This window comes from Ostreococcus lucimarinus, chromosome 13 (assembly GCF_000092065.1).
Source record: "Ostreococcus lucimarinus CCE9901 chromosome 13, complete sequence".
NCBI lineage: Eukaryota > Viridiplantae > Chlorophyta > Mamiellophyceae > Mamiellales > Bathycoccaceae > Ostreococcus > Ostreococcus sp. 'lucimarinus'.
This window is the reverse complement of record NC_009367.1, coordinates 248,063-273,096: the sequence shown is the minus strand read 5'-3', so window position 1 is coordinate 273,096 and position 25,034 is coordinate 248,063. Positions and strand designations below refer to the sequence as shown.

At 59.2% G+C, this 25,034-nt stretch overlaps 15 protein-coding genes across 15 annotated transcripts; 6 read left to right on the top strand and 9 right to left on the bottom strand.

The window, feature by feature from the left end:
• Positions 1 to 197: 197 nt before the first annotated feature.
• Positions 198 to 620, bottom strand: OSTLU_93610 (predicted protein; the record flags this gene model as incomplete). The annotated part of the gene is made up of 1 exon (XM_001420917.1): positions 198 to 620. The coding sequence occupies one exon, from the start codon at positions 618 to 620 to the stop codon at positions 198 to 200; it is 423 nt and encodes a 140-aa protein (XP_001420954.1).
• A 277-nt stretch (positions 621 to 897) lies between these two features.
• Positions 898 to 3,174, bottom strand: OSTLU_41529 (predicted protein; the record flags this gene model as incomplete). Its single annotated transcript, XM_001420916.1, has 2 exons — positions 898 to 1,459; positions 2,006 to 3,174. 2 exons carry the CDS (start codon positions 3,172 to 3,174, stop codon positions 898 to 900), a joined length of 1,731 nt encoding a protein of 576 aa, XP_001420953.1.
• A 328-nt stretch (positions 3,175 to 3,502) lies between these two features.
• On the top strand, positions 3,503 to 5,641 carry OSTLU_27138 (predicted protein). The gene has a single exon (XM_001421065.1). It carries the CDS (start codon positions 3,845 to 3,847, stop codon positions 5,486 to 5,488), a length of 1,644 nt encoding a protein of 547 aa, XP_001421102.1. The 5' UTR covers positions 3,503 to 3,844; the 3' UTR covers positions 5,489 to 5,641.
• Positions 5,642 to 5,718: 77 nt separating this feature from the next.
• Positions 5,719 to 6,390, bottom strand: OSTLU_93609 (predicted protein; the record flags this gene model as incomplete). The annotated part of the gene is made up of 1 exon (XM_001420915.1): positions 5,719 to 6,390. A coding segment is annotated over one exon (672 nt), but the record flags the coding sequence as incomplete, so codon positions are not given.
• Positions 6,391 to 6,875: 485 nt separating this feature from the next.
• Positions 6,876 to 7,280, bottom strand: OSTLU_27136 (predicted protein; the record flags this gene model as incomplete). Its single annotated transcript, XM_001420914.1, has 1 exon — positions 6,876 to 7,280. The coding sequence occupies one exon, from the start codon at positions 7,278 to 7,280 to the stop codon at positions 6,876 to 6,878; it is 405 nt and encodes a 134-aa protein (XP_001420951.1).
• Positions 7,281 to 7,792: 512 nt separating this feature from the next.
• OSTLU_17845 (predicted protein) lies at positions 7,793 to 10,759 on the top strand (the record flags this gene model as incomplete). Its single annotated transcript, XM_001421064.1, has 1 exon — positions 7,793 to 10,759. One exon carries the CDS (start codon positions 7,793 to 7,795, stop codon positions 10,757 to 10,759), a length of 2,967 nt encoding a protein of 988 aa, XP_001421101.1.
• Positions 10,760 to 11,198: 439 nt separating this feature from the next.
• OSTLU_13193 (predicted protein) lies at positions 11,199 to 11,627 on the top strand (the record flags this gene model as incomplete). The annotated part of the gene is made up of 1 exon (XM_001421063.1): positions 11,199 to 11,627. One exon carries the CDS (start codon positions 11,199 to 11,201, stop codon positions 11,625 to 11,627), a length of 429 nt encoding a protein of 142 aa, XP_001421100.1.
• Positions 11,628 to 11,716: 89 nt separating this feature from the next.
• On the bottom strand, positions 11,717 to 12,379 carry OSTLU_4459 (predicted protein; the record flags this gene model as incomplete). The annotated part of the gene is made up of 1 exon (XM_001420913.1): positions 11,717 to 12,379. A coding segment is annotated over one exon (663 nt), but the record flags the coding sequence as incomplete, so codon positions are not given.
• Positions 12,380 to 13,126: 747 nt separating this feature from the next.
• Positions 13,127 to 14,835, top strand: OSTLU_51201 (predicted protein; the record flags this gene model as incomplete). The annotated part of the gene is made up of 2 exons (XM_001421062.1): positions 13,127 to 13,752; positions 13,933 to 14,835. The coding sequence occupies 2 exons, from the start codon at positions 13,127 to 13,129 to the stop codon at positions 14,816 to 14,818; spliced, it is 1,512 nt and encodes a 503-aa protein (XP_001421099.1). The 3' UTR covers positions 14,819 to 14,835.
• Positions 14,836 to 14,881: 46 nt separating this feature from the next.
• OSTLU_13191 (predicted protein) lies at positions 14,882 to 16,159 on the bottom strand (the record flags this gene model as incomplete). The annotated part of the gene is made up of 1 exon (XM_001420912.1): positions 14,882 to 16,159. One exon carries the CDS (start codon positions 16,157 to 16,159, stop codon positions 14,882 to 14,884), a length of 1,278 nt encoding a protein of 425 aa, XP_001420949.1.
• Positions 16,160 to 16,589: 430 nt separating this feature from the next.
• On the bottom strand, positions 16,590 to 17,561 carry OSTLU_27130 (predicted protein; the record flags this gene model as incomplete). Its single annotated transcript, XM_001420911.1, has 2 exons — positions 16,590 to 17,231; positions 17,424 to 17,561. 2 exons carry the CDS (start codon positions 17,559 to 17,561, stop codon positions 16,590 to 16,592), a joined length of 780 nt encoding a protein of 259 aa, XP_001420948.1.
• A 703-nt stretch (positions 17,562 to 18,264) lies between these two features.
• On the top strand, positions 18,265 to 19,665 carry OSTLU_17840 (predicted protein; the record flags this gene model as incomplete). The annotated part of the gene is made up of 1 exon (XM_001421061.1): positions 18,265 to 19,665. One exon carries the CDS (start codon positions 18,265 to 18,267, stop codon positions 19,663 to 19,665), a length of 1,401 nt encoding a protein of 466 aa, XP_001421098.1.
• A 119-nt stretch (positions 19,666 to 19,784) lies between these two features.
• On the bottom strand, positions 19,785 to 20,819 carry OSTLU_27128 (predicted protein; the record flags this gene model as incomplete). Its single annotated transcript, XM_001420910.1, has 1 exon — positions 19,785 to 20,819. The coding sequence occupies one exon, from the start codon at positions 20,817 to 20,819 to the stop codon at positions 19,785 to 19,787; it is 1,035 nt and encodes a 344-aa protein (XP_001420947.1).
• An 839-nt stretch (positions 20,820 to 21,658) lies between these two features.
• On the top strand, positions 21,659 to 23,092 carry OSTLU_25402 (predicted protein). Its single transcript, XM_001421060.1, has 5 exons — positions 21,659 to 22,037; positions 22,090 to 22,151; positions 22,221 to 22,652; positions 22,728 to 22,899; positions 22,951 to 23,092. Exons 1-5 carry the CDS (start codon positions 21,941 to 21,943, stop codon positions 23,022 to 23,024), a joined length of 837 nt encoding a protein of 278 aa, XP_001421097.1. The 5' UTR covers positions 21,659 to 21,940; the 3' UTR covers positions 23,025 to 23,092.
• A 50-nt stretch (positions 23,093 to 23,142) lies between these two features.
• On the bottom strand, positions 23,143 to 24,958 carry HXA3501 (predicted protein; the record flags this gene model as incomplete). Its single annotated transcript, XM_001420909.1, has 2 exons — positions 23,687 to 24,958; positions 23,143 to 23,587 (listed from the first exon to the last, which is right to left on the bottom strand). Exons 1-2 carry the CDS (start codon positions 24,787 to 24,789, stop codon positions 23,143 to 23,145), a joined length of 1,548 nt encoding a protein of 515 aa, XP_001420946.1. The 5' UTR covers positions 24,790 to 24,958.
• Positions 24,959 to 25,034: the final 76 nt, after the last annotated feature.

Sequence of the window (25,034 nt, the reverse complement as noted above, 5' to 3'; positions counted from 1 at the left end):
ACCGCCATGCCGACGATGCAAGACGCGCTTCCTTTCATACGCCGAGCCATCATATGGTCCATCATCGCCATCTGGTACGTTTGGAGTGAAGGTAGCGTGTTCATCATGGTTGGCGCGATTCAGGCGTATCGACGAGGATACATTTAGATATATGCTACGTTTAATATAACAACTTCCTTCCCGAGTCGCGTTGCGCGTTACGCCGCCGCCGTTTTTTTTCTTCGCTTTTTCGACGAACTCTTCCGCTTCTTCGTCGACTTCATCTCGCTCGAAAGTTTCTTCAACGGTTTCCTCCCCAGCGGCGCCCCACCGAGAAGAGTTCCCACGGACACTCTCCCGCTCATCACCGCCGCGCCCAGGCAACAGACGCCGGCGAGGAACAGCTTTACCAGATTATTCGACAGCGCCCCTCCCCCTCGTCTCTGCGGCATGTTCCCTCCTCGTTTCCACGCCTCCGGCATCGGGCGATCGCCAAACGGTCGTTTCGTTCGCGTTTCGATGAGCTGTGCCGCGATCTCGGGTCGCATCACGTCGACTTCGGCGTCGAGATAATCCAAATCATCAACCAAAATCGCGCGCATGGCGTTCGTGATCATGAACTGCACCTTGGCGGACGACATCGCGCGCGTCGGCGTGTGGTGTTCGTCGATGTGTTACGCGTCGTCGTTCGTGAACGTGATGGTGCTCGGGGCGATGAGACGGCGATGTTGAGCGCGCGTCAATGAAACGAACGCGAAATGCGGAATGCGAAATGCGAAATGCAGCGCGCCGGCGCGGTTGGCGCGGCTGGCGGCTGGCGGTGGGCGAATAATTAATGTAATGTACAGTACATGATGAATACAAACAACAATGAGCGAGGCGACGTGCAGGAATGGTAATGAACGATCATCTCGTGCTTCACTTTTTCTTCGCCGATGGCTTCTTCGCGAGACCGCTCGGACGCGCGGACGACGGCGCGTGCGTCGAGACGCTCGAGCCGCGACGCTTGGCGGTTGATTTCGTCGACATCGGAGCGCTCGAGGGTAAGCCTGCGGGACGCGCGCGTCTCGTGCGAGGAGACTTTGTCGGAGAAGCGTCATTTTCGACGTCAGACGTCGCTTTTGAGTTCGGAGGCGGCTGCGAACCATCAGAAACTTTGAAGAGATTTTCCAACGCTTCGTAGTTGATTTTCGAGCTGCCCTTCTTTTTAGCTAAGACTTGACGCGCAGCTTCCGCGGGAGTCTCCGCGGGCAGCGTGTCGGGGGCTTTTCTATGCTTCTTTTTCGTCGGCGCGCTCGTGCGGCTGGCGGCTTGCTCTTTCAAGGCTTGGAATTCCAAGTACTCCTTGTTCATCTCAGACCAAACCAAACGACGAAGGTTGACTTCGTTTTCGTTGTGAATGTACGAATCGATTTCATCGTCGTCAACGTCCGAGAGCGTATCGATGACTTCGTTATCCTCCTTGGCGACGAGACCGTCGCTTTCAACGACCGCAAGCGCGGCCTTCGATGACGTTTGCGATGGATCGAACGGCGTCGTTTGGAAAGCCTCGACGTCGTGCGGCGAATGCTTTGCCAACTGCGCCAGAGCTGAATCGTCGAAACACTTCGCGGCTATTAAAAAGTGTAAGACCAGCGCGTCCACTTGCGCGATGCGTTCACCTTCGTTGTTCACAAAGGTTTCGTAGTTTGGATGGAGCTCACACATATGCATCTTCGACAGTCGCGCCTTGGAGAGATCGCTTGTAAACGGTAAGCAAACGAGTTCGGCCCATCGAGATCCGACGAGCAGGCGCAGGGCGTCCTCGGCGCGTCTCAAGAAATCAGCGTCGACCGGCTCGCGGCGACTAGTTTGAACGTGATGTTGCTGTTGCTGCTTTTGCCCCTTTTTCGTCATATTCCTCGCCGAAGTCGCGCGTTTCGACGAGCAAGGTAAGGCCAAGGGCTGAACTGAATTCAACGGCGTAGGCGACGCGAGCAGCGCGCTCAAGTCTTGCTCGAGCGCCGAGTTAAATTCTTGCGTCAACGCGTCTTCGTCTCCCAATTCGCCCGACGACAGCGCGGGCAACAAAAGCTTTTGTTTTGCATCGATTTTCCGCTTCGCTTCTGCGCGCATGAACGCGGGCGGATCGGCGCCTCCCACCGAACCCCCCGAAATTCTAACGTAATCCACGTAACACGCGCGACACATTCCGTGCGCAAAGTGCGGAATGTTTTCGTTGTCTTTGTGCACACAGCTCAGCACCGACATTGGGCTCGACGCTAGCGATTTTGTGTTTTTATTCGCTTCTTCTTCAGCCTCAAACGTGCGAGCTTGCGTGTCAAACTCCTCGATCGACAGCGCCGCGCTCGGCGTGTTTTCGAATTCGCTCAGACGCTTCTTCAGCGTCGATTCGCCGACGTGCACCACAGCCACGACATCGCGCTTGCTCGGACTGAATCCATGAATTTGAGCGGCGACCCACAACGCGGCACCACAAATTCCATTCGGACGACGACCAGTCTGCATCCAATCCCGCTTCATGGACGCCACGAGCCGCAGCGCCGTGTTCGCCACGGTGTGCATCCGTCGTCCCAAGTTCAACTTGTCCGCGAATCGATGAATGAACAGACTCGGATCGATCGGCTTTTGCATGAGCGGATGCTGCTCCAGTCGCAACAACCGACACAACTGTAAGAACACGCCCCCCAAAACGTACACGTTCGTCTGTAAAATATCCGCGAAATCAATCAACATGTACGGTCTCGATTCCTGTCGACAGATGATGTACATGCACGCCCCCGCCACTTGCGAAATCCTTCGCCCTCGCGTAAAATTTCTCTGCACCGCGAGCTTATACAGCCGATGCGCCGCGTCCACGACGTCCTCCCTCGGTCGTATCCCCAACCGATCCGCCAACTGTTTAATCTCCAGCTTCCCTCGATACAGCGTGCGCTCGTGCGAGTCCAACTGCACGCCGTACAGTCTTCCGCCTCGCGTCGCCCGTATCACCCCGTGCGCCACCCCGCTCTCCGGCACGTAGTGTCCATCCGGCACGGACGCTCCCTGCGCGTTCTTCACGAACGTCGCGTCCGCGCTGAACGCCGCGCGCTCGTCTAAAATCTTCCCGCACGTCGTGCAGCACGTGAACCCGTTCGCCTCGTTCGTCTCCGCCGCGACCCGTTTCCCGCACGTCTCGCACCACCGGTGCACCATCGCGCGCCGCACCGCGCACCTCGCGCACCTCGCGCACCTCGCGTCCCGCGCGCACCGCGCCGTCCTCTCCCGTCGTCGCGCGTCGCGAGCCCAATCCTCGTCGCCCAATCGTCCCGCGCCGACTCGACGAAAAACAACCCTCGTATGGCGATCCCGGACGGACGAAAAACACCCTCGTGTGGCGATCCCGGACGAAAAATACCCTCGTATGGCGATCCCGGACGAAAAACACCCTCGTGTGGCGACGTCCAGCGCGGTCGCCGGCCGACGGGCCGCGTCAGCGCGCGCGACGCGGACGCGGACGCGCGCGACGCGCGGCAGTCGGCGGCGCGCGTCGGCCGGGCGATCGCGACGCGCGCGCTGACGCGGACCGTCGGCCGCGACGCGAGGCGCGACGCGAGGCGACCGACGAAGGACCGACGGGGCGACGGACGCGGTGGTTGACGGACGGACGGACGGACGGACGGACGGACGCGCGACGACGCGCGACGACGGGACGACGGGACGACGGGACGAGGCGACGAGGCGAACGTCGATGGACGACGGCGCGAGAAGCGCGCGCGCCAGAGCGCGGACGAAGACGGCGCGGGACGAGGACGAAGACGGCGCGGGACGAGGCGCGGAGGCGGCGCGCGACGACGGGGCGGCGACGACGACGCGAACGACGCGGATGGACGAGGACGGCGCGGGAGGATTCGCGCGACGGAGTCGAAATATATTCGCCGACGCGCAGCGACGGCAGTGGTGCAGAGAGCGGCAGATCGGGGAGCGACGGGGAGGCGCGGCGAGCGCGAAGACGGGGGCGACGGCGCTGCGGTGCTCGAATAAGCGCTTCGTGGAGGAATTGAGGCTGAGGGAGACGCTGGAGAAGCACGGTGGGTGCGTGAATTGCGTGAGTTGGAACGACGATGCGTCGCTGTTGATCTCTGGGAGCGATGATATGACGGTGTGCGTGTGGGGGTGCGGGGCGAAGATGCCGCTGAAGGGGTCGGCGTTCACGGGGCACACGCACAACGTCTTCGCGAGCGAATTCGTGCCGCAATCGAACAGCGCGTACTGCGTCACGACGTCCGCGGATGGAGACGTGCGGTTGGTGGATTTAGAGCGTGGGTTTCGAGGGCCCGCGCCCGCGCATTACGGTTATCGCCTGCGCGGGGCGAATCAACCGAATTCCGAGTGCAGTCGCTCGCTCTGGCACGGTCGAGGCGCGGGGATGGGGTTCGGCATGACGTTCGTGCCGAACGAACCGAATACGTTTTTGTCGTGCCATCAAGACGGTCGCGTTCGTTTGTTCGACTTGAGGCAAAGTCACGGTGGTTTCGAAGGAAACTCACACGAAATCGTCGTCGATTTGAGCGCGTGCGGGCCGACGTCGGAAATCGTGTTCGACCCGACGGCGCCTACGACGTTCGCCGCGTGCTCGGACGATCCTCACGTGCGCGTGTTTGATCTCAGACACGTCAAGAGTAACCGGCGAGAAGCGGCGCGCGAATGTCCAGCGGCACCGAGTCCGAGCACGTCGCCCACGGGTCAACCGATGTTTCTGAGATCGCCTCGGCCTTCGATGAATCACGACATTCCGTGCGTCATGATGCTCAGTCCGCTCGAGCTCGGTCGAGGCGTGCGAAGCCCGGGCTTTGAGGGTATATCTGGCCTGGCTTACTCGTCCAAGGGCGAACTCGCGATTAACTGCAAAGGCGACGACGTGTACCTGTTGGACACTCGCCGAGCGGCGGCGAATATCAATTCTGAGGAACGTATTTTTAAGTCGTTCTCCGTGCCGTGGGAAATGCCGATCACGCATCAGGCGGCGAAGAGGTACGTCGGACGCAGAAATGTGAAAACCTTCTTAAAGGGTGTCGCTTTTATGTGCGACGATGAGTACGTCACGACGGGTGGTGACGATGGCAACGTATACGTCTGGCACAAAGATACGTGCGAGCTCGTGTGCAAAATGCAAGCAGACAGTCAGGTGGTGAACACCGTTTTGCCGCACCCGCACTTGCCGACCATCGTGTGCTGCGGTATAGACAATCACGTGCGCGTCTTCGAAGCTGGTGATGGTGGAGTGCATCTCGGCACCCCTCCCATGCGCGATGAACACGACGCTTGGGGATTTGACGAAGAAGATGACGAGGAAGAAGAAGATACGGATGAAGACGATGAAGACGAAGCGAGCACCGATAGCGACGACGACCACCGCGGCGAAAATCTCGCGAGATGGTCTCGAGCGCTCGTCGATGCTGCGGATGCGCCAGAAGAGGATGACGACGATGATGCCGACTTTGAACCTGATTCGATGCGCGAAAACTAAACGAATGTTCTAGCATACTGTACTGTACAACGATGGAGCTCGGAAAAACGACGCTGGCGACGACGAAGGATGACAACCGCGGTCTGGGATGATTGCGAGATGACGACGACGACGACGACGACGCTACCGAGCGAAAGAATATCCAATTTTTAATTTCAGCAATTAAACTGATGACGATGAAGTAGACGCGCGATGTTTAAGATGCGAAACTTCTTTTATTTAGATACGCGCTACTTCACGAACCTCGTAATGATGACCACAACTACGCCGACGACGACCAAAAAGAGCAAGAGCATGATGCACTTATCCGTCGCTAACCCACGGGTGATGTCCTTCAGCACGCCAAACGACTTTTTCAACGAAAAGTGGATTTCATCGAGATCATCTACGATTTTCTCCAGTTGTTTTGTCTGCCCGCGCAACGCCTCGGCGGTTTGCGTCCCTATTTGAATCGTCTCCTCAACCACCGCTTCGCTTCGCATGATGCTCTTATCCGTTTGGTCCATGACGTTCCTACCGTGATCAATCAAATCCCCAGCCTCCATGAGTTGCAACTGCTCATCCTCTACAATCTCCCCCTTTGGCTTTGGCCGGAACGCCGGCAACGTAAACGCCGTCGACGTAGCCGTCGTCGACGTCGTCACCCCTCCCGACGTGCTCGCTTCCCCGCCCTGACTACCAACCTCGCTCTTCCTCTCTTCTTGTTTCTCCGCGATCGCAATCTGCGCCTCCTTCTTCATCTGCACAAACTTGTTCAACCTCGACACGTATTCCTTCTTCGCCGCCGCCAACGCGTTCGCGTCCATGGCCCCTTCGCTCAGCGCCCGTCTCTCAAACTCCTTGATCAGCTTTTTACTCTCCGCCATTTTATTGGTCAACTTTTTCAAGTGTCCGCTCGACACCGACGTCTCGCGGCTCTCGAGAACGTCCTTACGCTTGAATCCGTCCCTGCGCCGACGCGTCGCGAGCTCGCTCCGTCAGTCCCGTCCCTCGCGCGTATTCCGTCTCGTCGCGTCGCTCGCGTCGCTCGAATCCCATCCCATCGCATCGCGCGACGCACTCTAACTCCGCGAACGCCGTCCGCAGCTGATCTCGCGTCGCCTGCGCGCTCATCGCGTCGTCGTCGACCGTCGATCGCGCCACGTGTTGTCGGTCGTCGTCGCCCCGCGCGCCCGTCGCGACGACTCACGCCCGATCGCGCGTCGGCGATCGCGCCGTCGTCGCGTTCTCGCCGTCGACCGATCGCGATCGCGCGATCGCGTCGAGACGTCGCGTCGAGACGTCGTCGAATTGTGGCGTCGACGCGCGCGCGCATTCGCGTCGTCGCGTCGACTCGCGAGCGATTAGAATGACTCGTTCGTTACAAACTCGCGCCCGTCGTCGTCGCTCAAAACAATCCGAACAGTTTCTTCTTCGGCGCCTCCTCCTTCCCGCCCTTCCCGCCCTTCCCGCTCGTCGTCTTCGTCTTGCTCGACGTCGTCCCCGCGGCGACGCCGCCCCCCGGCATCGTCCGTCCCGCGCGCGACGGTCTCGCGCTCGAGATCGTCCTCTGAAACTCCCTTCGCGCCCCGAACGCGGTCGACGCCTCCTTCGCGCCCCGCGCCTTGCGCTTGTTCTCGTCGATCTTTCGCTGCTTCTCCGCCATGCGTCGTTGAATCTCCTTCGCGTCGATGTTCGGCCCGAACCCACCGAGGCTTTCGATCTTCGGGCGCGTCGCGCGCGCGCGTCGCGTCGTCGCCGTCCCTCTTCGCGTCGTCACGCGCGTCGCGACGAGCGCGCGCGAGCGCGTCATCGTCATCGCGCGCGGCGTCGCCATCGCGTCGTGCTTCGCGTCGTCGCGTTGTGTCGCGACGCGTCGCGTCCGCGCGCGTTCGGGGTCCGCGCGGCGCGGCGCGCGCGCGGAGGGCGCGCGCGCGAGGGCGCGCGCGCGAGGACGGTCTCAATCGGACGGTCTCGTCGAACGGAAGGCGCGAGCGCGGGCGGCGCGGGCGCGCGGGCGGTCGGACGGACGACGAACGACGCCATCGAGCGACGCGCGGCGGCGATGCGGTGACGACGCGCGCGAATCGGGCGAGGAAACGACGCGCGCGCGCGTCCGGGATGCGCGCGCGCGGACGCGGGCGCGAGCGCGCGACGGGGGCGCGCGAGGAGGCGACGCGACGACGCGCGGGATGTCGTTGGGGACACTCGACGCGCGCGCTGACGGCGCTCGCGCCGGCGCTGTGCGTCACGCTCGGCAGCGGGGGGGAGACGATGGTGACCGTGGTCGCGATCGGGGCGAGCGCGGCGCGCGGGATGGACGCGATGGGGAACGGAGAGGGGGCGCTGGGCGCGATTTGGACGACGGCGACGGCGGCGCTCGGGACGCTGCTGACGAGAGGGAGCTGGCGGACGAGCGCGACGGTCGGGACGTCGTGCGCGCTGCTCGCGGTGAATGGGGTGAATTTGTTTTTATTTTGCTCGTGGTGCACGCTGCAATTTCGGTGGATACACGAGTCGCACGCGGGCGCGGCGGCGACGTGCGAGCGTTTGATTTTCGCGCTGTGTCCGCCGACGACGACGACGATTCTGACGTGGGCGTTCGCGAGCGCGAGCGCGGGAGCTGAGAGAGCGGCGTTTTACGGCTCGGTCGTGTCGTTGATCACGCATCGGATGTTTTTGTTTCCGTGCGCGAGCGCGTGCGCGGCGGTGACGAAGACGAACGGGCCTCCGTCGGACAAGCGCTCGGCGTTGACCGAGAGCGACGCCGAGTACGCCACCGTGGCCACGCTCGGCTTACCCGTCGCGTTGTATTTATGGACGAACCTCGACACACTGTTCAAGTCCCTCGATCACGTCTTCGCGTGTGGGGCGTTGGTGACGGTCCCGGTGTTGTATTTAATAGCCGCCGGCACGGAGAAGTCGTTGTGGTGGCGCGCGCGCGGCGTCGACGTGGCGTCGAAAAGGATGGAAACCGCCGTGCTCCTCTTCGCACTCACTGGATTTGCGGTGAGCGTTGAAGGTGGAATAATATTTAGTGAATTTGCCGAGTACATCGAAATCATGGCTCCTTTGAATTACATCATGGTGACGGTTTCCGTCCACAGCGCGCTGGCAGTTTTCGCCGCGTGCTACGCAAACGCCGTCGGCGACGGCGTCCCGACGGGTGCGGTGAAGGCGACGTTGGCTCTGTCTACGTCGACCGCAATTTGTGCTTTGGGTGCACCTCTGTGGATGATTCCGATCCCCATCGCCGGATCATCGTCATTCGTCAAATATTATTACGAGGACCGAGAGCCGAAGGATTACGGCGTGTTTGCCGCGAGTTGCGTCGGATGCTTTTCGTGGTTTCTTTCGAAGAATTTCTGGTCACTCGATGTGCGCGTGGGAGCTTTCGACGTCAAACAATTGTGTGTCGCCATATTACTCCTCGCCGTGGCGGCTTTGGCTTTGCCAGCGGTGTTGAATACGAAAAGCGCGCGCGCGCCGACGGTTGGCGTCCTCGTCGTCTGTTACGTCTCGGCGCTCGCAACGATTGAACAAATCCTGAGTCAAGCGACGCATGACGACGATTCTTTGATTTATCCACCATATTTGGTCATCGTCACTTCCATCAGCGGCTTCTTGGCGAGTCGAGGCCTCGTCATCAGCGGGAGAATCAGTCGCGAATTTGGCTGGGTGATGCAGAGCGTGTGCGGCGCAAAGCTCTCCATGCTCTTTGTTCGCGGTTTGAAGGAAATGTTCAGCGTCTTGGTGGTCGTGCTCGCCATCACCGCTCCGCACGCGATGTCACGGCGAATGACTCAATTATCTCCGGGCGCGAGCGTTGGTTATTGCGTCGCTTTGGTGTTCTCTTTGGTATTCGCTCGGTTTGCGATGTTTGACGTTATATTTGAACTCTCGGGTCACCGACCGACGGACGCGACGCTCTTCGGTGGACTCCTCCTGATCACGGGGGCGAGCTTGGCGTCCGTGGTAACGCGACAAAGTTACGGTGATGACATGTTTAGCAAACGATTGATGATGCTCTTGAGTTTCTGTGGCGTCTTTCTCATCACCTTCCGACCGCCGATGCCTTGGAAGGGCGAGGTGGGCATGTGGTATGACGCCGAACACGTTCCCGACTCTGAAGAAGACGAAGCGAGAATGTACGGCGTGCGCGAGAACGCGCATCATGGATGGCCGAGCTGGTTGCTGATGTTAGCCGCGCTCACCGCGATATTCGCCGTCTCGTCTCCACGACAACAGACAAAATCAACGTCAACGATTCGAATCGCCTTAAGCGCCGTGTGCGGTGGGAGCGTTGGTTTATATATGGCGCTGGAATTCTTCGTCCAGCAAGTGGCGCTGACGGCACTACTATTTGTCGCGTGTGCGCTGGTGGGAGTGTTCTTGTCTTTCACGTACAGCCCTTCGCCGAAGTCTTCGCGCTGGTTGCCTTACGTGTATTTATCGTTCGTCTCCGTTCTCGGCTTGGCGTACGTCACACAAATGGGTGGCTCAGACGAGACTGTGGACGACCATCAGGCGAGAATGGAAGGAAAATTCGGTGTCGTCGGCGTTTTCGCCGGGACTTCGCTGCAAATCGCGTTTGCTCTGAAGTTGAGAATCAAAACGAGCCTGGAGAGCGTGCAACATCGACGACGTCAAGGCGGTACTTCACCGTTCCTTCCCGCCACTGGTCGCAGTCGTCCGGAATATTTCCGCGGTGTCGCGAGCAGAAACGAGCACAGAGAACTCAAGGCAAAGGCGATCGCTTGGATGCCAATCATCGGGAACATCGCCACGCTCACGTCCTTTCTCGCGTGCGTGGTGCTGAGCGATGAGTTGGCCGATGGCTCCGCGTTTTCGGTCTTCGTCCTCGCGCCCATTCTGCTTCTTCTTCACCAAGACTCGGTGATATTTCCTATACTGGAAGACAGCCAACGATACGCTCCACCGCTCGCGATGATCGTGGGTAAGATGTGCTGGGACGCCGTCGCCGCCATCCTCGCCGGCCCGAACCGAGTTCACGTTCTCGCCGCGACCGCCTCCAAGTTGCCGTGGATGACGCTCAACGCGTTGAGTCTGCTCCTCGCTTCGGTGAATAGCATCAATTTGGTGCACTACCTCGCCACGAGCGTTCGCACGGACGGGATGACGCTCATCTTGACCGCCCCGCTCGCCGTCGTGGCGCCGTTTCTTTCAAAAATTCCCTCCGTGCGCGCGCTCGCCTTCACCAGTCTCATCGCCGTCGTCACCCAGCACACCCTCCAGCGTCGAGCGAAGATCGTCGGGCTGAAGTATTTATAGTTCATAGCGTCGTCGCCGATTGTAGAGCGCCCGAGCGACCGACTTCCTCTCGACGCGCGCGCGCGCGCCGATCGAGTCCCCACTCCTTGAGTCACGAACGCTCGCATCAACCCTGGCCCACGGGGTCGGGTTCGATTTCGCCGCGCGTTCGCTCGAACGACGTCGAGCTCGGCCCGCGCCCATCCGTCTCTTTTCGACGCCCCGCCGTCGACGACCCGGACTCGGCCGATCTTTGCGCGCGCTCCACGCACGTAAACGTCACGCACGCGCGTTCGATCGATTCACCGCACGCCTCGCGCGCACGGACGCGCGCGACGGACGCGCGAAGAAAGTTCTAGGGTCTTCAGTTTGAACGACGCCGAAATCGCATTCATCCGCGACTCGTCCTCGATCGAGGGACTGCGTAAAGTTTTAGACACGCGAGCGTCGTAAACGCACGATGCCGAAGAGTAACTCCAAGGGAAAGGGAGGGAAGAACCGTCGTCGCGGGAAAGGGGGCGGCGAAGACGAGAAGCGCGAACTCATCTTCAAAGAGGACGGTCAAGAGTACGCGCAAGTGTTGCGCATGCTCGGGAACGGGCGCTTAGAGGCGCAGTGCATCGATGGGGTGAAGCGTTTGTGTCACATTCGCGGTAAAATGCGGAAAAAGGTTTGGGTGAACACCGGGGACATCATCCTGTTGGGCTTGCGGGACTTTCAAGACGAAAAGGCGGACGTCATCTTGAAGTACTTGGCCGACGAGGCGCGCTCGTTGAAGGCGTACGGGGAACTCCCGGACACTTTCCGCGTGAACGATACGGATACGTTCGAAGAAGAGCGCGACGAGAACGATGACTTCTTCGATTTCGACGACATTAATGACATTTAAGCGCGCGCGCTTGAAAATTGTGTAGCATCATCAATCACCCGTGGCTAATTTGTGAGTTGTTCAATAAAAATCTACGTCAATCTAGCCTCGAACATGTTTGCATAAAATCTCATCTGCGCAGGTCCGTCGTCTCGACACAAAACGCCTCGGCTTTCTGCCATGTAGAGGTACTCGAGCGCTATTTCGGGCGTCGTCGCTAATATTTGCGCCGCCTCGTACGAATCGATTGAATGCTCGTAAGACGGCAATCGCGCGAGCAATCGCGCGCACGCTTCCTCGTCTGTGCGTTCTACGGTATGAATCACCATCACTCCGCTTTCAAATTTACGCAAGTGCAAATCGACCCCGAGCGACTCCCACGATTCGCTCGCGCGAAGCATGTCTTGCGGGGAAACTAACTCCGTGCCTCGCGCGCGATTGAACAAACAGAACGCATCGGTGACGGTAATGATGCCGTTCGATTTTTGCACCACGGGCGTTATCCAATCCGCTAATTGTTTACCTAATTCTCGATGAAACTCTGCCCCCGCGTTCGCGCGCGTCACCGGACTCGTAATCCCGAGACTGAGCACGAGACGCTGAAGCTCTGAACTTTCCCCTTTCCCGTCCATCGACTCCGCGAGCCGCTCGGCGAGCGTCACCATCTCTCCAGCCTTCGCCATGAGCGCTCTGAGATCGGTAAACGCCTCGTCCATCGTCTTATTCGTCGCCTCCGCGCGTTCGAGCTGTCGATTCACCGCGCCGCCGACGCCCGCCGTCGCCGCCGACGCGCCGCTCGCCCGCCGCCTCGCATCCTCCCGCGTCGTCTCCACCGCCGCCGTCGCTTTCTGTCTCTTATACTTTACGATCGCGTTCTCGATTTTCCCGCACACCTCCTCCGCGCTCGCCCCTCGCGCGCCGATCGTCACCCGTCTCCCGCTCGTCAAAACCAGCGCCACCCCGCGCTCGCGCCTCCTGAACAACCCACCCAGCGTCGACCGCGACTCCTGCGCTCGTTCGCACGCCGCCACGTCGTCGTACTCGATCACCGTCCCACCCTCGGCCGCGCTCCCCGCCGCCGCCGCCGTCGCCGTCGTCTCGAACGTCAAAATCAACCGTCGCGTCGTCGCCCGCGCGACCGCGTCTCGCCGCGCGCGCGCGCCGTCGTCCGCCACGACCACGCGCGCGCGCTCGACGAGCGCGATCTCGTCCCGCATGCGCGTCACGCCCCCGACGCCGTCTCCCGTCCCGTCGCGCGCGTCGACCGCGACGCCCGACGGACGACGCGCGTCGAGCGAAAAAGTCGTCCACACGAGAAAAAAACGATCAACTCAATGGTTCGCAAGTGGCCGTCGAACGCGATTTTATGGTCTCGGCGACCGACCGCGCCTTTGCCGACGACGAATTACGGGCGCGCGACGTCACTGGACGTCCCCGCGGGCGACGGCGCGATGATGTCGCGCGCGTCCGTGGACGCGGTGCGCGGCGCGCGACTCGGCGCGCGACTCGGTGCGCTCGCGATGCGGGCGAGAGCGACGCCGGGAGCGATCAAACACGCGCGGAGCGCGCGCGCGGTGGCGACGCGGGCGACGTACGGACGACCCGAGCGCATCGCGCGCGTGAAGGGAAACGACGGGGGGGCGTCGCGCGTGGGCGAGGCGTTGGAACTGCGAGGGTGGGCGCGATCGGTGCGGACGCAGAAGGGAATGGCGTTCATCGACCTGAACGATGGGAGCGCGATCTCGGGGATGCAAGCGGTGGTGAACGAGGGAAGCGCGGCGTGGGACGCGCTCGACGCGGGCGGCGTCTCCACGGGGGCGGCGCTCAGGGTGAAGGGGAAACTCGTGGCGAGTCCGGGAGGGAAGCAAGCGGCGGAATTGGCGGTGGAGGAGATTGATGTCATCGGAACGGCGGATCCGGAGACGTATCCGCTGCAAAAGAAGCGACACACGCTGGAATATCTTCGAAGCATCGCGCACTTGCGACCTCGCACAAACACCATCGGCGCCGTGGCTCGCGTGCGCAATCAGTTGGCGTACGCGACGCACACGTTCTTTCAAGAGCATGGGTTTTTATACGCCAACACGCCGATCATCACCGCGTCGGATTGCGAAGGCGCTGGGGAACAGTTTCAAGTGACGACGCTGTTGAACGGCTTCGGCGCCGGCGAGTGGACGACGCCGGCCTCGGTCGTGGACGAGCAAGAAGCCATGGTGAAGGCACAGGGTGACGCGGTGAAGGCCCTGAAGGAGGCGAAGAAAGCGGGAGACGCGACGAAAGAGCAAGTTGATGAGGCCGTGGCGAAGCTTTTAGATCTCAAGGCGAGCGTCGAGGCGCTGAAGAACAATCGCCCGTCGTCCGACTTGCCGAAGAATAAGGATGGTTCCATCGACTATTCTCAAGACTTCTTCGGCAAACCGTCTTATTTGACCGTGTCTGGGCAATTGAACGGTGAAATCATGGCTTGCGCGGTCAACGACATCTACACCTTCGGTCCGACGTTCCGCGCGGAGAATAGCAACACGTCGCGCCACCTGGCTGAGTTTTGGATGGTAGAGCCCGAACTCGCGTTCGCGGATTTGAACGACGACATGGATTGCGCAGAAGCGTACTTGAAGTATTGCCTGAACCACGTCCTCGAGCACTGCGACGAAGATCTTGAATTCTTCGAGAAGAACATCTCCAAAGACAACCTGAGAGAGCGACTTCGAAACGTCGCGTCGCAAGAGTTTGCGCGCATCACGTACACCGAAGCCGTCGAGCACGTGTTGAACGCGAAGAAGAAGTTTGAGTTCCCAATCGAATGGGGATCGGATCTTCAGAGCGAGCACGAGCGGTACATCTCAGAAGAAGTCTTCAAAGATCGCCCCGTGATCGTGCGCGATTATCCGAAAGATATCAAGGCGTTCTACATGCGTCTCAACGACGACAACAAAACCGTCGCCGCAATGGACGTCTTGGTGCCCCGCGTTGGTGAGTTGATGGGTGGTAGCCAAAGAGAAGAACGCCTTGATGTCTTGGAGCGCCGAATCGAAGAGGTTGGTTTGGAAAAGGAGTCGTACTGGTGGTACTTAGATTTGAGACGATACGGTTCGCAGCCGCACGCCGGTTTCGGCCTCGGTTTTGAACGCCTCGTTCAGTACGTCACAGGTGTGGAGAACATTCGTGACGCCATTCCTTTCCCCCGTTACCCGGGTAGCGCTGAGTTCTAGATTTAGTCTAACGCGGCTGTAACTAAACTACTTAATCTACGCTAGTCTACGTCTACGGTGTCTCTACAGTAACGCCTTGCTAAGCGCTTTGAACGTGTAAAGTGATCCCGTCACGACCACGACAATCTCGTCGTCGCCGCGCGAGAGCGCTCCTTTCAAGGCCTTCTCGAAATCATCTTCTGAGGTGGGAGTCGGACCATGCGCTGGGCCGATATAAGCCTTCGCGAGCGTCTTCGCGGGCGTCGTTCGAGACGATGCGCCGGCGACTTGCATTTGAGTGCACACCACACCGACGGGATCCGCCCTGTACAGCTCTTCAATAAATCCTCCGTGATCCTTGTCGTCCGCCATCGCTACGACGAACAAAAGTTTTCGGTCGGGATAAACCTCACGAATCGTGTTCACGAGAACTCGAGCGGAACCTTTGGTGTGCGCGCCATCAGCAATCATCGTGGGCCCTCCACTCGTCTCAAATACTTCAAAGTTCCCCGGACTGCGCGTCGTTTCCAAGCCTCTTCGAATATCTTCCAGAGATGCGTCGATTTTGTTTTGAGCGCGAAGCCACCACAGAACACGAAGCGCAAGACTTATGTTCTCGCGCTGGTGCGGCCCAGCGAGAGGAATTCGAACGTTCGAAAGGGTGGACGCTATTTTACCATCCACTTTGATGTCGATGTCGACGTCCTGCGAAGCGATCGAGTCTTCCACGTGATACCGCACGAGACGCGTGTCTACGCATACGTTATCGATAACGTTCGCCCCACGCGCGCGGAGCGCAGTTTTCAACATTGTTGTTATTCGTTCGTCCACGTTTGGGGCACAAAACACCGGACGACCTTTATGCGCGATGCCAGCTTTTGCGTCTACGATTGTCTCAATCGAACCGCCGAGCGCTTCGAGGTGTTCCTCACCTATGTGTGTGATCACCGCTGCTTCTAGATTTTCTGCCGCGAGTACGTTTGTGGCGTCTCGACTTCCCCCGAGACCGACTTCCACGAGCGCTAAATCGACGTTTGCCTTTTTAAAGTATGCAAAGGCGAGCGCCGTGAGGACTTCAAAGTACGACAACTGACCGCCCTCACGCTGTTGTGCAGACTTTATCTCTCGCTCTAAATCGCGCAGTACGTCGAGAACTTGTGCAGACGCATCACTTTCGCTACTCCGAATCCTTTCCGCCACGGTATACACGTGAGGGCTCTTATACGTGCCGATTCGTAATCCAGCGGCGCGCAGGACGCTCGCGAGCACGGAAACCGTCGTTCCTTTCCCCTTCGTTCCCGACACGTGTATCGTGTTATACGCCCTGTGTGGATCGTCAAAGTCTCGCAACAATCTATGCATGCGTCCGAGATCGAATCCGTCCGTCGTATCCGTCCCAGCGTTTCGCGGGACGCCGCTCTTTTCGTGATTGACGAAGTCCCGCAACGCTTCGTCCACCGTCGCGAATGCGGTCGATGTGCGGGCTCGTGCGCGCGCTCTGTGCGCGAACGAGAACAAATTCTCACAGAGCTCGCGGTGTTGGCGCGAACACGCCGAGCGTCGCATGGTAGCGACGCACCGAGACGCGCGTGCGAAGCGCGGTCTGCGGTCACTCGTCGGGCGAGCAGAAGAGCGGCTGCGAAGTCGGCGAGCTCTCGTTGGCTCCTCGCACCGCTCGAATCGTGCGAAGAATGATGAGTACTAATGAGAAAGGTGGTAATAAAAAGTCCTAAACTCGACCGCGTCGCTCGCCCGCCGGCACGACGACGACGTGGTCTTCAAAACGCATTCGCTAGCGAGGAGGCGCTGGGGAGTTTTCCAAAATCACTCCGCCGACCTCGACGCGAGAACCACGCCCTGTGATTATCGTGTTTCTAACATTGTCTGCTATTCTGGGATCCAGTCCTGCACCATCCGCGCACGTCACTCGACTCGATCGCGTCTCTTCCGATCCAGCCGTTCTGAAATCTCCCCAATACTCCTTGTCCCCCGGTCCGTCCGCGGAGCCAAAGTTGACGTACACCGGACTGTCAAACAACTCTGGATACGTCGCCAGTAGCTCTCTCTCGGCGTAACGCAACGTATCTAACACCAACGGTAATTTTTGACGAAACACGACCGAACGAAGGGGCGCCGCCCATCGTATCCACCAAGCCTCCTTCGCGCTCACCTGACAAAACACGTGCAAGCCGTCCTCGCGCCACTCCGCGAGCACCTCGTCTCTGAGCAATCTCGTGTACCATATCGACGTTTGATCGTCGTTGAACGCGTCGCCTACCGTGAGCGTCAAATTCCTCGTCACATCGTTGTGCGTCAGCGTGTAACGCCGCTGCAATAAAGACTCCGGTTCCACCCGCGTCGAGCTCGCGTCGAACGCCACCGACACTCTGTCCGGGTCAAACTTCAAGGCGTCGAAAACCGCGTTCGTCGTCGTCTGCGCGCGCGCGATCGCCGTCGGTCAGTGTCACGATTCCATCGAGTCGCACTCGCGCCTTTCTCGCGCGTCGCTCGCGGTTTTAGACGTCGCCGTCCCCCCCCATCGCGCGAAAACCGCGCCTCGGACGTCCCGTCCCGTCCCGATCGACGCGCGTCGCGCGCGCGTCGCGTCGCGTCGGTCGCCGCGCACCTTCCCCCGTCCGCGCCCCTTCGCCGGCCGTCCTCGCGCGCCGGGTCCCGGTCGCCGTCCGCTCGCGTCGCGCGTCGACGTCGACGTCGACGCCCCGCTCGCGCGCGCGCGCGTCGCGAGCGCCCTATCCAGCGCCATGGCGTCGACGGCGCGCGCGTCGCGTTCGCGCGTCGACGACGCGCGCGCGTCGACGACGCTCGCGACTCGTCGACGACGACGTCGACGACGACGACGCGCGTCGCTGTGCCGGGCGTCGTCGCGTCGTCGGATCGTCGTCTCGTCGTCGTCCCGCGGCGTCCCGCGCGTCCGCCTCGAGCGCGAGCGCGAGCGGTCGCGAGCGGTCGCGATCGGACGATGCGACCGATGGTGCGATTGAATGGATACACACGGACCACACCGATCCCATCGACGAGTCTCGACTCGAGAACGAGTCCCTCGACGCCCGACGCGCCCCGACCGACGTCACGCGATCCGATCCGCGCGCGGCGTCGTCGCGTCGGCGTCGTCGCGTCGGCTCGTCACAGCGCGCGTCCGGGACAGCGAGCGCTCGAACGCCCGAACGCGCGAAGCGCCCGAGACGGATCCGAACGCCACGAATCCGCGCCGAGCGATCGAGCCCGCCATGCGCACCGTCGCGCGCGCGTTCGCGACGACGACGACGTCGAGCGCGAGGTGTGATTATCGCCGTCGAGCGACGACGACGCGCGCGACGACGAGCGCGGTGCGCGCGGACGCGCGGCGCGCGCGATCGGGGAGGTATGCGATCGTTCCGCGATCGATCGAGGGCGAAGGGAACGCCGCGGTCGTCGAAAGAAGCGTCGAGGGCGAGGAGGGGGAGAAGATGATGTCCCTGGAGGCGAGACGCGAGGCGCTGAGGTTGCCGCGCCCGGACGTCGCGGCGCCGGGGATGGAGGATCCGTGGAACGATGAGAAGTGGCAAAAGGTGAAGTGGACGGTGTTTCGAGACGTGGCGTACGACCTCGGACCGTTCTTTGAGAAGCATCCGGGCGGGAACTGGTTGTTGAACCTCGCCATCGGTCGCGACTGCACGGCGCTCATGGAATCCTATCACTTGCGACCAGAGGTGGCGACGGCGCGCTTCAGGATGTTACCCAAGCTCGAGGGGTTCCCGGTCGACGCCGTGGCGAAGTCACCGAGACCGAACGATTCGCCGCTGTACAACAACATCCGCAATCGCGTTCGCGAGGAACTTTTCCCGGAAGAAGGGAAGAACAAACACAGAATGGGTGGCGACCACGCGACGATAACGATTTTGTCTTTCGCCGCGTTTGCGTACGGTGTGTACGCCACCATCCCGGGCTTTCTCTCGGGTTGCCTCCTTGGCTTAGCTGGTGCGTGGATCGGGCTCACGATTCAGCATTGCGCCAATCACGGGGCGATGTCACCGTCGCCCGCCGTCAACGGCGTCCTCGGTTTGACGAACGATCTCATCGGCGGCTCGTCTTTGATGTGGCGATACCACCACCAGGTGAGCCACCACATTCACTGCAACGACAATGCTATGGATCAAGACGTGTACACCGCCATGCCTCTCTTGCGTTTCGACGCTCGTCGTCCCAAGGCGTGGTACCACCGCTTCCAGCACTGGTACATGTTCTTGGCCTTTCCGTTGTTGCAGGTGGCGTTCCAAGTCGGCGACATCGTCGGTTTGTTCACTCGCGATACCGAAGGCGCAAAGCTCCACGGGGCGACCACTTGGGAACTTGCCACCGTAGTTATCGGCAAGTTTGTGCACTTCGGTTTGTTGGCTGCACCTTTGATGAGCCACGCGGCTTCCGCCGTCGTCGCCGGCATCGTCGGTTTCATGGCGTGCCAAGGAGTCGTCCTCGCGTGTACGTTCGCGGTGAGTCACAACGTGCCCGAGGCCAAACTCCCTGAAGATACCGGTGGAGAGGCGTGGGAAAGAGATTGGGGCGTGCAGCAGTTGGTGACTAGCGCTGACTGGGGTGGAAAGATTGGAAACTTTTTCACCGGCGGTCTGAACTTGCAAGTCGAGCATCACCTGTTCCCGGCGATTTGCTTTGTGCACTACCCCGCGATCGCGAAAATTGTCGCGGAAGAAGCGGCGAAGATGGGCATTCCTTACTCGTCATACAGAACACTTCCCGGCATTTTCGTCGCGTTCTGGAAATTCGTCAGAGACATGGGCACGGCGGAGCAAATCGACGACGTTTTACTTCCGAAGTTCGCGAACCCGCAACTTTCGCCAGCCATCAATTAGAATTATAACTTACCTTACGCGCTTGTTGACTTCAAACGAGCAAACGACAGAAATACGATTATTGTGATATACTTACACCTCCGCCTCATCATTGTTTTGATCTAATTCTAACTTACAAACTACACACGAATTCTCAAGTTGAGCAACTCTCGCTCGGCGCTCGTTCGATTAAACGTCACACTTTGTCCGATACTCACCGGCTCCGGGGGTGCACCACCCTCTTCGTATGCCTCGTAACTTCTTAAAGTCCCATCAGGACCGGCATACGCGCCGTCGACGTAAGAATGGCAGTTGTGCAAACCGGCGTCTGAAAGCAGCTGCTTCGCCCACGCCGCGGAACTACTGCTTCGGCTATGCAACAAGATGAGATTATCCGACGTCGGCTTGTGAAATCGGAACATCCGCACCCACTCTTCATCGTTCATATGCACTGCTTTGGGCAGATGATCCACCGGGACGTGCGTTGACCCCTCGAGTGTTCCGTAAAGCGCGCGCTCGTCAAACCTTCGAATGTCCAAAATCACTAGTCCCAGCGCATTGCCGTCGTCTCTCACCGTTTCCAGGAGAAGTAACACCGCGTCGAAGCTCAGAGCTCGATCTTTCCCTGATGAAAACACAGCGGGTTCGTCGAAGTGTGCTAGAGGTACCGCCGCGGCGAGTCCGCCGTCCACGATGGAGCACCGCGTGAATCCCAGGCTCGTCGCGAGCGCCGCGGCGTGCGACGAGCTATGCCCGTGCGTGCTCACAAAAATCATCGTCGTCCTTAAACTCGGCACGGGAATGTTTGGAAATCTCTTCTTCCACAGTGTGTTACGATTGCGCAACAAGTTCGCCAACTCTTCCGGTAAGATGTGCGTCACGGCGAGTCTGTCGCTCAGCTTCGTCACCGCCGTCGCCCCCCCGTCCTCGCTCTTCGGTCTGACGTCTAATAGCAAGTATTTCACCGGTTTCGTTTGAACCAACATCCAAAACGCTTTCGCACTCAGCACCCCGTACGTCTGTTTGTTCAATTTCACCGTCGGTTGCGAGCTCGACGTCGTTCGCTGTCTCGCTCGATCTCTGTGCTTGGCGCTTCGCAAGACGCGCACGGACCAGGCGATGAGAGACAGACACACGGCGGTGGTTAACGAACCGCCGACGTTGGTGACGTGCATGATATTCGTCCGCACGCGCGCCGCGCGCGTCCGTCTGCGGGCGCACCGCCGATCACGCGCGCGGTCGACGTGGACGCGCGTCGAGTCGATTTCGAACGAACGAACGCCAAAACGAACGCGCGTCGAGCGATTTCGTGGGCGTCTCGAGGGCGCGCAACCCTACGAAATCGTCGTCGAAAAATCACGCACTCAAAGACAATTTAGAACTATCTGCAAACACGGTACGCGCGCGATAAACGCCGCGTCGGCCCCCGCGCGCCGCGCGCGCGAACGAAGCGACGTTCGTGGCGACCGTTGAAGCGCCGAACCAGAGCGCGAGACCGCGCGCGCGTCACAGCGCGCGGCGAAATTTGCGAAAGCGTCCACACGAACATGCTCTCGGTTTCGACGTCGTCGCGATCGCTCGCGAGCGCACCGACGGCGCGCCGAGGATGGCGTGGGCGTCGCGGCGGGAGCAGGTTAGAAACGGTTCGACGGGCGCAAATCGGCGTCGATCTCGTCGACGCGGCGAGAAACGGGTTGGAGACGTTCGTTCAAAGGGTACGTTATCGACAAGCGCGAGATTCGGACCTAAAATCGATCGGTGCGCGCCGACAGAGCGATGTCAAGAGTGGTTTTGTTGCCTCTCGCCGCACGCTCTCGGTGAAGCAAACGAGCGCAAACGCGACGAAGATTGAGGCTGACCGATTTATTTTCATTCGTAGGCATCGAAGGCGTTACCAATACTGCTTGGACACGACGATACTGTCGAAATCGAGCGGGAAAACGAGTCGTTAGACGCCGCGAAGACAAACTCGAGAACGCGAGCCGCAGAGCTCACCCAGGCGCGCGTGGAGAGTTTGCTTAAGCCCGACGCGGGAAGAGATGATATATTCCACGCCGCGGGTCAAGGGTTAGCTGGTGTCGGAGGCGACGTCGTAGCGATTGGTTGGTGGGACTCACGCGGGGTAGAAGGCACGTCCCCGCAACTTGAATTGCAGGCGCTCAACGACGGCGCCAGGGCACAACTCATAGGGGTGGTGCTCTTGGCGCTTAAAGAAGGGCTCGAGAACATAGAAGAGAGCAACGGAAGCTTGCGTGAACTCATTCAAACAGTGGCTAGGGTCTCCGCGAATGATTGGATGAATTCGATGGCGCTTGACATCGGCGCCAAGGAGCGGTGCGCTCGGGTGGTTCGCGTGGCCGGAGACGTGGCCGATGAAAAAATTTGGCAGAACGGTACGTATGATCTCGCTTTCGTCTTCGACCGAGCTGATCGCGTTTTTCACAGGAGAAATACTTGAAGGAAGTAAGATGGCTTTGTATGCCGGAGTGATGATGTATTTGGCCAAGGTACGTCTAACTTTCGCTGAGCTTCACAAATATTTATTTAATTATTCTGAATTATTTCAATCATCGCAGAACTCCAATCGAACGGACAATATTTCCGAAAGCGTTCAAGTCGTTGAGAAATCGACGAAAATTAACACTCAAGACGTCGAACCGGTGCTGGAATTCTTCAATTCTCCTATGGCTTCGGTGTGCGTTTCGGTTTTGCAGGACGTGGTATTAAATATTGCCGACTCCGTGGCGTGTGCTTACGTGACGTGTGCGCGTGAAAGCGGGCTACAAGCGCCTGTAAATGGTGGAGTCGCACGTACGGAGGACACAGGAGCGGTCGTGCGCATTCCACCGTTCAGAGACGCGTTGAGCGTTCGCTTGAAGAGCACACGTTCGTTGGAAAAATTTCGAAATGAAACATCATTGCGCACGTGGCTTGCACGCAATTATTACGACGTGGTCGCGATGTACGAAGATTGGCATAAATTGTGGGGCATGAATGCAAACGGCGAGGTACGTATCTCCGCGCGACGGCGCGTTTGAATTAATTTTTTAATTTGTCGCTGAAATTAATTATTTTTCACACAGCTCGTGACGAGGAAAATTCACGTTTGTCGCCAGCCAGAGCTCGCAAAGGTGAAGGGATTTCGTTTAGCTGTTTCTATGATAATAGAACTCGCTGATGTGAGCCTTCCCTTGTTCAGAAGCGCACTGAACAACTGCAGCCGGGTGGCTTCTTGGTTACTGGTGACATTAATTGGTGCGTTTGAAATTAATTATTTTGTGCATCGACTTACTCTCTCTAACGCAGGCCGTTCGCTTGGATTGGTGTATCGTGGAATCAAAGAAAGCATGGACCCTCAAAACAGAGTGAAATTCACGTAGTAGACGACAGGCAGCACGGGGCGATCGCTTCTACGCTGGGGAAAAAATTAATAATAAATGACTCCCGTCATATGTCACTACAGCACTGTAAAATCTAATGAGGAGAAAACGTCTCATGCTAATCGTCTTCCTCGCTATCCTCTTCCTCGTCGTCTTCCTCGTCCTCGTCTTCGTCGTTATCGTCGGTTTCGTAATCTACTTCATCGTCCTCCTCGTCTTCCTCCTCGTCTGCGCTGGCTGACTTTTTCGGCGCAGGTTCGGAGTCTTCATCCTCACCTGGGTTCACGAAGCCGTCTTCCAACACCCAGCCGTGCTGTAGGAGTAACTCATACACACGAATAGCCTTGAGTGGGTCTACTTTGAACATATTCCGAACGTGATTTCTGTTGAGCGGCTTTTCGGACTTGAGACCCTCTCGCATCAACTCCACCTTCATCGAGAGATACTGCACAGGCAATAAGCGACAGCTCCTGCACAACTCCTTTTCGTCGTCGTTCAAAAGGTCTACGCCTGGAAGATCGGCGAGATCAAGTGACAAGTACATTCGACGGCGAGGACCTAAGCTCGACGTACGAGGCGTCGGGATCACGGATACCGTCTTGTCTTCGTCGTTCATGCGAGTCAACTGCTCATTGATTTGTGTGGCATCTCGCACGATGAACTTGTTCGCTCTGGCTATGTTCTTGCTAGTTGGATGCTCGATCGCGTGTAGACGAGCGAACTCCGTCTCACGACGACGCTTCTCCAAATCGTAATCCTCGCCCTCTGCGATGGTATGAATACCATTGCGTCTGTACTCTTTCAGTTCGGTGATGCGGGTTCGGATTCGGTGCTCCGCGGCGAGACCCTCGAGCAAGACGTCGTACTCGGTACTCGTGAGAAAGCGTGCAAATATACGCATGGTGCCGTGTAAGTCGCGCTCGTATTGTGAACGCTTCTTTTCCACGTTTTGTTGCTTTTTCACGTTCAGCAGATTGCGTTCGAGAATGAATTGTTTTCTTCTCGCTCGTTCTTGAAGCCGGCTGTTGTAGATTTCAATCATTCGCAGCTTCATCTGGACGTCTTCTTCGGTGTCGTTTTCGCGAAATTCCATCTCCGCCAGGGGAAGTTCGGCATCCATGTCGTATTCGGGATCGAACTCATTGCGCTTGATGTTGTAACCTGTGAGTTCCTGCACGTTGCCCTCCGTCTTCACTGCGTTCGGGTTAGCAAGCGATTCGAGAAGCTTCTCCTCCTCCTCCACATCCTTATTTTCGTTCGCCTTTTGCTCCGCCTCCGCTTTGAGCTCGTCTGATGTCATACGCGCGACGCCTTTTCCTAAAATCTTCGACATATCCGGTAACGGCGCGCAAGGAGACTTGACGTAGACTTCAAAATAGTGCGCGTGACACTGCGCGCGCGTCTTCGTCCCGACGTGTTCGCTCACCTCGGTCCAGTTCCCCAACCCGAACATCTCCACTGCCTCCAGCAATAACAACTCTTCGTCAGCCCCCCAATCTCGCGTGAACAGCGGAAACGACATGTTGTCGATGACGTGATACTGATGATACGCCTTGTGCGGGTGCGGCTCCACGCCGACCGCGAAGCACTCCGTGCACAGATCCACGTTTGCGCACTCCGCGCACCGTACGCGCACCACGTTCGAGATGTCCTTTTGGCAATAGTTACAGTTAAACAGTGCGCACGACTCCCCGTTCCCACTCAGCTTCGTCATCGCGTTTTCCGTCGCCACCCGTCGCCGTTTCGGCACGAGCGCGCTCGCCATGGCGCCGAATGCGATGCCGAACGCCGATGCCGATGCGTCGCGTTACCTCCGCGTCCGCGTTCCCGTCGCGCGCGTCCTCGACGGTCGTGCGCGCGCTCACTCGCGTGCGTTCACGCGCGACTCGCGCCCGTCGTCGTCGTCGTCGTCGTCGTCGTCGTCGTCGTCGTCGTCGTCGCGGTTTGAAACGACCGCGCGCGTCGGGACGTCGTGAGACCGCCCGCGGTGTCAAACACACGGACCATCAC

Excerpts from the sequence above, each read along its gene's own strand:
- OSTLU_27138 (XM_001421065.1), top strand. The coding sequence starts at position 3,845 with ATGGACGAGGACGGCGCGGGAGGATTCGCGCGACGGAGTCGAAATATA.
- OSTLU_25402 (XM_001421060.1), top strand. The coding sequence starts at position 21,941 with ATGAATTCGATGGCGCTTGACATCGGCGCCAAGGAGCGGTGCGCTCGG. Across the intron at positions 22,152-22,220 it reads TGATGATGTATTTGGCCAAG|AACTCCAATCGAACGGACAA; the intron begins GTACGTCTAACT and ends CAATCATCGCAG. Across the intron at positions 22,653-22,727 it reads GCATGAATGCAAACGGCGAG|CTCGTGACGAGGAAAATTCA; the intron begins GTACGTATCTCC and ends TTTTTCACACAG.